The following is a 12,055-nucleotide window of genomic DNA, read 5'->3' on the forward strand; positions in this document are numbered from 1 at the left end:
CAATTGCCTTATATGTATTAGGTATTATGCTTAGCAGTTTATCTGAATAACCTCATGCAATCTTCGCAACAGTCCTAACACAGGTTCTCATTATAATTTTGATTATTTATTATAAGGAAATCGTAGCACAGAGAGTTAAAGTACTTATCTAAGATCATTTAACAAAGAAATGGAAAACTGGTTTGATCCCAAATCTGTGCTCTGGTATTGGCTAATCAGATTTTTTTAAAATTACTTGTTCCAGGCTGGAGATGTGGCTCAAGTGGTAGTGTGCTCGCCTGGCATGCGCACGGCACTGGGTTCGATCTTCAGCACCACATACAAATAAAGATGTTGTGTCTGCCGAAAACTAAAAAATAAATATTAAAAAAATTCTCTCTCTTTAAAAAAATTACTTGTTCCTATTAACTTTCATAATTAATATCCAAAGATTCAGAAACATCCAAATTTTGTTCCAGCACTGAAAACAACTCAAATTTCAATCAACAGGTAAATGGATAGCATAATTTAAACAGGTAAATGGATAATAAAATTAGAGTCGGTGTGTATACGTGTGTGTGTGTGTGTGTGTATGTGTGTGTATGTATGTATGTAACATGGAATGGTATCTTAAAATAAAAAGGAATAATCTGATACAAAACACAGATGAATATCAAAAATCATTAAGGTGAGTTGAAGACTCCAGAAACAAAATGAGCACATACCAGATAGTTTCATTTAGGAGAAACTGTAAGAAACATAAAACTTTCTTAATAGAGAACAGGGTAGTGGTTGCCAGAGCCAGCTCTGAGAGAAACCAACTACAAAGGGAAATGAATAGACATTAACAGGTGCAGAAATGCTCTATTTCTTGATTGTGGTAGTAAATGAACAATTGCATATAGCCAAAAAACTCAAATGATGTACTTAAAATGGGAACATTTCATTTGACTGTAAATTCTATCTTGATAAAGTCATTGAGAAAAATATTTTTCATTTTCCTTTAGCTTCCTTTCCTGAACAAGCTACTAGGCAAGACACAAAGGTAGGTACCCACCAAAAAAGGACAGCTCAGCAAAGACTTTCAAAGCCTAGGCAGGTAAAGATACATGTTCACACAGGGGGACAGTTTACCATTTCATGTCAGAAATGATGAGTTGGAAAAAGTCTGATAGGAGAATCAAGTCTAAGTGAATAGAAGGTATATGCATTTGAGTAGCCTGACACTTGCTGTAAGAGCCCAAGCAGAGCAAAGCTGGCATTCACACATGAAATGGCCTGCCAAGGAATGACAGAGTTTAAAAAGAAAAGGGAAAAGTGCCAGGCGTCAGTGTCAAGTAGGCTGAGGGTAAACCTTGTGTGGTATCAACTGGCATATGGTGTCAGAGCCCAAGCAAAGTGAGTAGGCAAAAATGGAGAAGAGGATTAGTATGAGCTGACAAGGAGTCATAGTCTAAGTAACATAAGGAAGGTGTAACACAGGATATGCAGCCATGCAAGGGGATTCAGAACCTTAGTGAGTTGAGGAAAACACCCTAAATATGCAGGGCCTAGCACAACCTAGTAAAGCCCAAATGGACTGAGAAAGGCAACTTGAAGAAAGGGGAAGTGACTGTGGTAGTAGGAGATTAGTTATATCAAGAGGACTGATCAAATGAGTAAAAAAATTAAGGAAAATGGAAATCAGTTTTTTCATTGTGAGAGAATTAAAAATATGGAAAAGTAGAGAAATGCTGCATTTAGACTACAATAAAAGTTCTGAGTATTATGTCATAGTTTTCAATAGATTCAGAAACACAGTCTAAAGTATGTGTACAGGGCTGGGGTTGTAGCTAAGTGGTAAAGCACTTGTCTCACACATGTGAGGCACTGGATTTGATCCTCAGCACCATATAAAAATAAAAAAATAAAGATACTGTGTTCATCTACAGCTAAAAAATATTTTTTTTAAAAAAAAGTATGTGTACAAATACCCACAAATGCACATACATACACAAGCACAGACAGAAACAAATACCCTAAAACCACCTGCCACCTGACTGGATGCAATGAGAACAACACAGCATTGCTACAGTAACATTTCCGTCAAAGGTACATAACTTGAATCCAATCATGTGGCTATAGCAGAGAAAACCAAAGTGAGGGGTGTTAAAGTGTTGAGGTCATCAAAATCAAAGAAAGACTGAGGAATACTATAAAGCCATGATAATTAAATTCAATATGTTACCCTGACATCTTTTGCTAATAAATAAGACAAATGAAAAAACCTCAATAATCTCTGATGATTATATGGTACTAATGTATTATTGCTGAGTTCTGGATTTTGATGACTGAACTGGGATTATATCAGAAAATATTCTTATTTATAGGAAATACACTAAGGCACATGGGAGTGAGGGGATGTAGGCAATTTATTCTAAGCTTAAGAAAAAAGGTTCTGAAACCTGAAAAAAAGTAAAAGTGCTTTTTAAAGAGTGCCTCAAAACTTTAAAATTAAAAAATTCATCTTATTAAGGAGATCCACAAAAATGATACAGGAGATATCACATTTACTAGTCAAAACACTGAAAGCATTCTTGTTAAGAGCAAAACAAGACCAATTCAACATTTTCCTTCAGTTTTTATCCCAATGGATAAATGAGGCACAATACAAATATTGGAAAGGAAAAACACAACTCGTTATTGCAGATAATATATTTATCTAGATAAAAAATTCCTCCAAAACCTATGAATAATTATTAGAATTAATAATAATTGCATCAAAATTGCTAAATATGAACTCATTTATTTCTGTAAACCAACAATAATACATTAGAAAATGATAGCACTTACAGTAGCAACAAAACACTTTAGGCATTAGAAGTAAATATAATAAAAGTGTGTAAGATTTTTATGCAAAGAATATAAAACCTTAATGAAAAAAAATTAAAGCGATGGACCAATAAATATACATCATGTTCTTGGATACAAAGTCTAAATAGTATAAGCTGGCCCTCTGAAATTGATCTGTCCATTCAATATTATTCCATCAAAATCCTGTAGAACAACAACAAAAAACCAAATCGTTTATGAAAACAGTTTATGAAAAAACAGAAGACTAAGATAGTTAAGGTGTTTTCAAAGAAAGGTAAGACAGGGAAGTATATTGATATAATACTAAGTAACAAGTTGTAGAATCTGAAACTGGGATAGTATCACATATAATGCACATTTAGTATTTTATAGAGCAGACATTGCATACCAAAGGAGAAAGAACAGACTCTTAATACTCTCAGTGATGAACCTACTGATTATTCAGATGAAAGTGGATCTCTCAGAAAAAAAGAGAAATTATATCTCATCTGATTCAAATGTATGATATGTCAAGGTCATTGTACTGCCATGTGTAACTAATTAAAACAAATTTTTTAAATAAAGAAAGTGGATCTCTAACTCACATCTTTCATATACCAAATCAATTCCCAGGTATTTGAGATTTAATTCTGAACACAGAAACTTTCAAGATTTTAGAAAAGAATATAATATTTTTATGACTACAGAGCAAGGAAGAATTTCTTACACAAGGATTTTTAAAAGCACAAACCACAAAGAGAAAGTTTGATTAATTCACCTACATCAGAATTAAGAATCTTTGTTCATCAAAGGATACCAGAAAATGAAAAAGCAGTCCATTGAATGGAATAAAATATTTCCAATACATATTACCAACAAAGCACTTATATCTAGAACGAACACACACACACACACACACACACACACACACCTCTCTAAATCTCACACAAAGACACAACAAGAAAACAAAAATTCCACACAGATTTAATTCTATTAGTAATCAGAAATGCAAATTGAAGTGAGTCTCTTGGAGACAGCATTCACCATTAAAAACCCCTATATTCTACCCTTATGACAAAAATTTAAAAGCTGAATAACATTAAGTTTGCACAGATATGGAAGAATACAAACAGGATGGGGGGTAAAAAAAATTGAACAACTTTGGAAAATAGTTTGGTATTTACAGAGCAGAATATTTTTGTGCCTCATGACTAAGAAACTCCACTCCTAATTAAATATACCTGAGTAACTTTTATAAATGTATACTAGGGAAATGTTCATAGTAGTAATGATTGTCAGAGGAAAAAAGCTGGAAACAAAATTAGCATCAAGAGGAAGCTGGACAATGACAGTCTTGTTCATAGAATGAAACATAAACAGTGAAATGAAAATCAATGAAACATAAACATGAAAGAACCTTTAAAAAATGTTGAGTGAATGAAGTCACACAAATACTTAAGAGTGTAATTTTACTTATTAAAAATTTAAAGAGGGAAAACTAAATACTCATATGGATACAAATATATATGTAATACTTGAAGGAAATACAAAGGGAAGCTGTAAACTCTGGAAAGGAAGGCACTGCAATCAGGAAGGAGCACACATGAAGATTATTAATGTCTCATTTTTTATAATGTGATTAGAGAATACACAATTGTTTCACATTATTCATCATACTGAACTCTTGTGCTTATATATATTCTTTTTATATATATTTCATATACTCTGTTTTTCCTAGAGTGACAAGAAAATTGGGAGATAGAAGAACATGAGTATCCTACCTTTTATATGGTTCTCTGCCACAAAGTGACAGTAACTCTTACTCTGCTGCTTTCAATATTATGTCCACCTAACACTACACACACATGTGCATACATGTATGTGATAATATAAATACAAACAAACACAGAAAGAGAACAGAACTATGTGATGAAAAAAATTACTAGTTTTTATTCTCAACATTGGAATAAGGGAATAAACAAAACAGTTATAGATTATATTAATATTTTAAAAATACTATATGTGCTTTTAGATTTTTATTACCAAAATAAGTATCCTCAATAGGACATGTATCACAGAGTTCAAATATTTTATAAACCAAATAAAACAACAGAAAGAGATATCATCATGTTTTTCTAATACTACATCTAAGATTCTTTGCTCTTACACCAAGGTCAAAACAGATGCTAGTGATAATATGATAAAAGCTTCAGGGAAACTAATGAAAAGAAATCATAGAAAAAAGAGGTTTGGAAAATTTCTTTATGTATGTACTAATGCTGAATATCTACATATCTTATGACAGACCAGCACATAGATAGATACCCAATACAAATGCATAAATATATTGACCAAAAGACATAAGCTAGAATACTGTAGTGGCACTATTCATAATCAAAAAGTGGAAACATACCCAAATGCCTATCAACTGTAGAACAAATTAAATACATTGTGGTATAATTATAAAATGAAATATATTATAATAAGAATGCAAAAGAATGGATGACATTTATAAATATAATGTCAAGCAAAATAAGGTACATATATGACTTCATTTCATTTCATTTTAAAGTTCGAATACAGGCAACACTCCTCTATGATTTCAGAAACCAAGTGGTTACCAGAAGAATGGTAGTAAAAGTAACCAGAGGATTCTGTTCTGTTAATGTTCTCCTTGTTGGGTACTAATCACACAGATATTTTTAGTTTGTGAAAATTCACTGAGATAGACCTTCTGTATGAATATTATGCTTCATAAAAAGTTTTTTTTAAGAGAGAGAGAGAGAATTTTTATTTATTTATTTATTTTAGTTTTCAGCGGACACAACATCTTTGTATGTGGTGCTGAGGATCAAACCCAGGCCGCATGCCTGCCAGGCGAGCGTGCTACCGCTTGAGCCACATCCCCAGCCCAATAAAAAGTTTTTAAAAGAGGGTACAGGGAATTAAAAGTAAGGAGACAAGACACCACTAAAGAATTACTTTTTTTTTTTTTTTGCTGAGCACAGTGACTCAACACCTATAACCTCAGGTACAAAGGAGGCTAAGGCAGGAGGACTGCAAGTCTGAGGCCAGCCTGGGCAGTTTAGAACATCTGTCTGAAACACAAAAATAATAAAAGAGCTGGGGGAAAAATTCATTGGCAGAGCTTTTGCCTAGTGTTCATGAGACACTGGGTTCAATCCCTAATACTTAGAAAAAAATAATTTTCATTATGCTCCCATATTCTTTAGATCAGGATTAAAATTCTTATCAAAATTCTATAAATTGGGTAATAAAATATACAGAGGTATACAAAATAGTTCAAAAGCCATGGGTTTAAAATACATTAATATGCAACTGGGTAACCTTGGGAAACACAACTAAATATCAAAATCTCAGGGCTGGGGATGTGGCTCAAGTGGTATGCGTGGCATGCGTGTGGCCCGGATTCGATCCTCAGCACCACATACAAAACAAAGATATTGTGTCCGCCGATAACTAAATATTAAAATTCTCTCTCTCTCTCTCTCTCTCTCTCTCTCTCTCTCTCTCTCTCCCCCCCCTCATTCTCTCTTTAAAAAAAAAACATTTAAAAAAAATCTCAGTATGAAAATGACATTACTACTGTTTTTCTTCCATACTTGTGATATAAAAAGTGAAAGAAATACACAAAGTCCTGTTGAAACTATAAAGTAACTCTGGGTTGAGTATATAATAGCAAATCAAAGGCCAAATACAACAGTTTACAATTTTTAAATTTTGTGAACAGGGAGAACTTTGTTTAAATGAACATTCATAGAGAATGATTTAAAAAAATAATGGTTCTATCACCTAGATTTGGCTAAAGGATGTGTAGTGATAGTAAGGAGTTGAAGATGGTAAGAATGTTGAAGGCTATTTTCACACTCCCCTCTATATGTTGTCCCTCAAGGTCAACAACTATCCCTCAAGGTGTGCAACTTGCCTTGGAATCAAATAGATTGGGGTTAAAAAAACAAACACTGATTTTTTAAAAATTATCATTGATTAGCTTTCTGAGGCTTACTTTCTTTAATTGATATGAAGCCAACATCACATACTTTTCAAGGACTAGAGGAGATGTGTATTACAGGCACCTACAAGAATGTCCAGTATGCCATTCATGATTACTATATTAAAGTTTTATCTGTCAGAGAGATGCTTGAAAGAGCATTAAAATTAAAATACTTCAAAGCAATTAAATGTAACAATCATTGAGCAATGTTTTCTAAATACCAATATGGCCACGTCACTCTTTTGGCTACCACCATCAATAGAATAAATCCAATCTGCTCCTCCTGCCCCACTGGTTCTTTTTAGTTATATATGACAGCAGAATTCATTTTGATTTAATTATACAAGCATGGGATATACCTTATTCTAATTAAGAGTCCCATTCTTACGGATGTACGTGGTAGCATGATTCACTGTGTTGTTTTCATATAAGTGTATGGGAAAACTATGTAAGATTCTTTCCACTGTCCTTCCTTTGCTTATCCCCATTCCCTTCTCTTCATTCCTCACTGTCTAATCTACTGCTTTTGTGGTGCTTGGGCCCTTTACAATCTGCCCTAACCCTAGCTATCACTCTTGCTTGCTGTCTAGAATCCTACACATTTTAACCACAACCAATTATTAACTGATCTTTGACTAAGACACACAATTTTAAAATAACCTTTTATTTTTCAGAAAGAATGAATTAGGAAATTCACTATAATTTCTAATAAAAATTAGAAAATATGGATTAAAATAATTTTTAAAAACTCACATTATCACAATTCAGGTTATTATCATTAAAATTTACAGCATATCCTTCTGAAGATACACAGATAAGTGATCATAATGTACATACTACTTTATAAACTGCTTTCTTCAATCAACACTTCATCTCCACCCTTTCATTTTAGTAAATTTCCACCTTGTCATTTATATAGGCCAAGTTTATTTTCTCCAACTGACCCAAATGTCCTTTATAGCCGCTCTATCCAAACCAATATCAAATTCAGAATCTTACACTGTATCTAATTGTACCTTACATTTCTTTTAATGTAACAGTCACTTTGTCCCCACCATCTTTTCAGGATACTGACAAGCTAAAGAGATCTCACTACTTTTCCTAAGAATGTCCAAATTTTTATTTTTCTGGTTCAATTTTTCTTATTCTTCTTTTCCTTGTTTTGTCAGATAAAGAAAAAAGAATAACTACATGACTGCTTAAGGTTAAAACTTTGGAAATTAAGTGAAAAGCTGTATAAGGAATTACTATATTTATAGGCTTCTATCTTTATTCCAAGCAAAAAATCAAAGGTTTCTTCCACAGAGAAACTACACCTCCTTAGAAAGAAAATTCGTTCATTTAGTAGGTGCTGAGAGCCCACTGACATTCATCCATCACCATAAAATGAAACTGGTCAGTTGACAAGTATGATCCATGTGCAAAAACTTCTGAATCAACATTTCAGTTCCTCACTCTTAAATATTAGTAAACATCAGAAAATCATTATATATTTGAAGAAAGATTTTTTTAAAAAGTCAAATAAAAATAAAGAAAAACTGACCACTTAATAGGAGCTGGGGATGTAGCTTAGTGTTAGAGTACTTGCCTAGCACATGTGATGCCATAGTTTGATTCCTAGCAACCAAAGAGAAAGAGTGAGGGGTAAGGGGATACGTTAAAAAAAAAAAAAAACAACTGAGAATTCTTAACAAAACAAAGTCTCTACTTACTATAGAGGGGAATATGATTAATATGAATTATATGAATTATGAATATGCCACAATGAAACTCATTATTTTATATAATTCATGTGCACTAATAATAACACATGGCTTTATATAAAGTACACTGAAAATCATTTTTTAATTTCTGTAGTACTAGTAATTGGTTATCAATCCACCTAAGCCCTCCTCAATTTTGTTCCCTCTCATTATTAGTGGTGGCCTAATATTATCAGGTGATATTTAATCGGGTTAATGATTCATGGCAATGTACCCAGACATAGAAGAGGACACGAGGTATAGGTAGTATAATGACTAGCTTACAGTAGATATTTTGGCTATTTCCCATCCTTTCCTACCATCTTTTTCTACAGGCTATATTTTTCTATGGCTATAGTTTCTGATCAGAAAATCTTTTCCTCAAACTAGCAGCAGAGAAACACTATAAATCAAACGGTATTCCCTGATTATAGCTAAACTAATTTATAAATTCTGTACCTGGATACCTCAATCATGGACTTTCTTTCTGCCTTGGAAGAAGTCCAAGAACCGTAGATCAAAAAGAATCCTCCATTCTTGTTCCCAGCTTTAGCACAGAAAGGTTCCTTCTTAAAAGTTAAGTCAAATATCCATAAGAATGGAGAGGAATAGTCTGGAAAAATCCCATCCTAGCAATATAAAACAATTTACAAAACTCTTTAACAGAATGCATATATTCATCACCATCATTATTGGCTTAGGAGGCATATTTCACTTCAAATAGCAGATACCATGAGTCTGGTTTCGATGGCCACTAGGAATTCTAAGATTCGGTCCTTGCTCATTTGAAGTTAAAACATACAACACTGAAGAAAGTGACCCATAAAGAAAACTAAGTAGTGGAGAGAAGTCAGTCTGTTCTTTCTCAATCACAGTTTTAAGTTAAAAGCTAGTATATAAAACACAAACAGATTTAAAAACAAACAAAACATATCCTTTATTTAAAATTAGTATTTTATTCATTGGTTCCTTGGTTCTCTACTATGCCTCTAGCCTTGTCTATAAACACTAAGTGCTTAAAATAAAGTATTGTTAAACCAGAATCCAAACTCTACCATCAACTCATCCCACGACTCTGGACAAATCATATCACTGCTATGAGTCTCGACTTTCTCAAAAGAAATGAAAGAACCAAATACGTTAAACTTAAAGGTCTCAAACAAAAAAATATGTAATTATTTAAATTAAAAAAACTGTTTTTTATTTCCCACTTATCTGAAATTATAGTAACAGACACAGAATGTTCAATGCCTACAATGCTTACAGTATTAAGTTGCTCAATTTACAACTACTATTGCTAATTTTCTCAACAACCTTCCAATGTAGGTACTATAAAAATGAGGGAACAGAAACAGAGACTGGCTTACAAAATATTGCATAGCTCATAAATGCTAAGATAACAAATAAGACCATCACACAACACTCTCATGCTGTCTTCTCTGACTAAAGTGTTTACTATGTACTATTTATAGACATTCTACAGAAATAAAAAGAGATATTTAGAAACCCAAGCAACTTTATTTTCAAAAAAAGAAGTCAATCCATTTTTCAATTCAAAATATTAAGAGCTAAAAATGTTCAATATGTACTTACCTGATGCAGCAGACGTTTGAGTTTGAGTAACTGAGTTTTTACAGCAGTGCAATCCTGGACCATGTGTCGGAGAGTCATCTCATCCAGTATCACTGTATTTTCCGGTACATCTGCAAACATCTTCTGGGCCTGGAAAAAGGGGGTCCCTCCATAGCTTTCAAAATGACCCAAAGGAGATTCTCTATAAGGAGAGCCTCTGGAAGGGCAGGGGAAGAAGGTGGGGGGAAAAGACATAAATTTCAGAAAAAAAGGTAATGAAATTATTGCAGTGATCTTTATAAATCATTTATCATTACTAGAAAGTCTCTCACTTGTACTCATATCACTCATTGAATGTACTTCCACTGAAATGTGCAGTCAGTCTACATGTTATTAAAATAATTATCTTCTGAAGCCCTCTCACCCTATCTTTATTGTGTTTTACACACTGGCTGAATAACCTTCTTTCCTAAGAACTGGAATAAAAACAAAATGAAAAGGCTTCAGCTGGAAAAATTATACTTATTCCTTCTACATTCTTTATTCCTTCTACATTTATTGCCTATTTGTTAGCTTTTGGCTTTGCTTAGCATCTTAAACTGCACACCTTTTTTAGCCCCATAACTATCTTATCCATATTAATTCCATTTGGACACACCTTGGACTACCATTTCATGCAAGTTCTAGCAAGCAGTTAAGACATAAGAAATGTTATTTCCTTGTTCTTTTGTTTTTATGTTGTTGATAAATCATCTTTTCCAATTAAGATTAACCAAAGTTTTTAAAGTCATATATATATATATATACACACACACACACACAACATATAGTTTCATAAACTTAAACTGCAGTAAAAATAAGTCTACTCTTAAAAAACTTATACTTCTCTTCAGTTTCATACCATAATATTCATGAAAAAAAAAGAGAAAGAAAATTAGGAACAATGTGTTTCATGGAAGTACAAAACAACATTTTACACAGAAGTCATACCTATAGCAATTTAAAAATTGCTGCATACGTTTTACATATAATTCTAGTTAGTTCTTAAATTATGACAAGAACTGAATAAGTTAAGTCTCAATATTTAAAATAATACTGAGAAAGTATTCTCTTATTAGAAATAAGGTTCAATTTATAATGCATTAAATTTGTAAGTCAAAATGCATTAGATTTCGACCACGCTGAAAATGTAAAAATGTAGTAACCACTAATTTTTTTACCTTTCAACAAATATTCCCAAATCTCTGAACTCTGAAATATTTAATATGAAGCTGATTTCTATATGATTGTTTTTCTCTGAAACTATTTCTTGTAAATATTTTAGGCCTTCATTTTTAATCCAAGAAAATTATTTTTATACATTTTTATATTGTTGATACAGAAATAAGATTCTACTTTGATCTTATAATTTGACCCTTATACTTCTACTTTCTTTTACTGGTTTAAAATATGATTGAATTTGTGAATCTCAAATACTGATCAATTAATTAGTATGAATTTACCTATCCATGACTGAATAGATATACCATCTATACATGGGAGTGAATGTAAAACATATAGTTGTAAAAAGTTAGGAAGTGTTATTGACAAAAATATGGAATAACCTGACAAATGAAAAGAAGAGATAAAAAGAGCTATATTTTTAGAGGAAAAAAAGTTGATATACTTTGGGAAATTGTCTGAGGCAGCAATGAATCTGGGATGAATTATACATTATGAGGTTTTAGTCTACTAGAAATGAAAGGTTAAGACTTTGGGCAGGGCAAGGGAGTAATGATACAAAGAATAAGACATATTTTTCAGGGACTAGGTGATCTTAAAAATGGCTCTGACACCACAGAAGCTTGAATCTAACTTAGATTCTTTGGTTTATTCCCACAACACCTGTGTTCCTGAGAATAACTTCTTAATCAAT

The 12,055-nt window shown here is 32.5% G+C and overlaps 1 protein-coding gene across 6 annotated transcripts in view; it reads right to left on the reverse strand.

Moving 5' to 3' along the window:
• Ccser2 (coiled-coil serine rich protein 2) overlaps window positions 1-12,055 on the reverse strand; it is a 142,368-nt gene that overhangs the window by 49,365 nt on the left and 80,948 nt on the right. For all 6 annotated transcript variants that reach the window (XM_005340087.4, XM_013365086.4, XM_021719989.3 and 3 more), the window contains one exon: window positions 10,162-10,357. In XM_005340087.4, coding sequence (XP_005340144.2) covers window positions 10,162-10,357 — 196 coding nt within the window. The remainder of the gene's footprint in view (window positions 1-10,161; window positions 10,358-12,055) is intronic.

Source organism: Ictidomys tridecemlineatus, chromosome 1, assembly GCF_052094955.1.
Source record: "Ictidomys tridecemlineatus isolate mIctTri1 chromosome 1, mIctTri1.hap1, whole genome shotgun sequence".
Taxonomy (NCBI): domain Eukaryota; kingdom Metazoa; phylum Chordata; class Mammalia; order Rodentia; family Sciuridae; genus Ictidomys; species Ictidomys tridecemlineatus.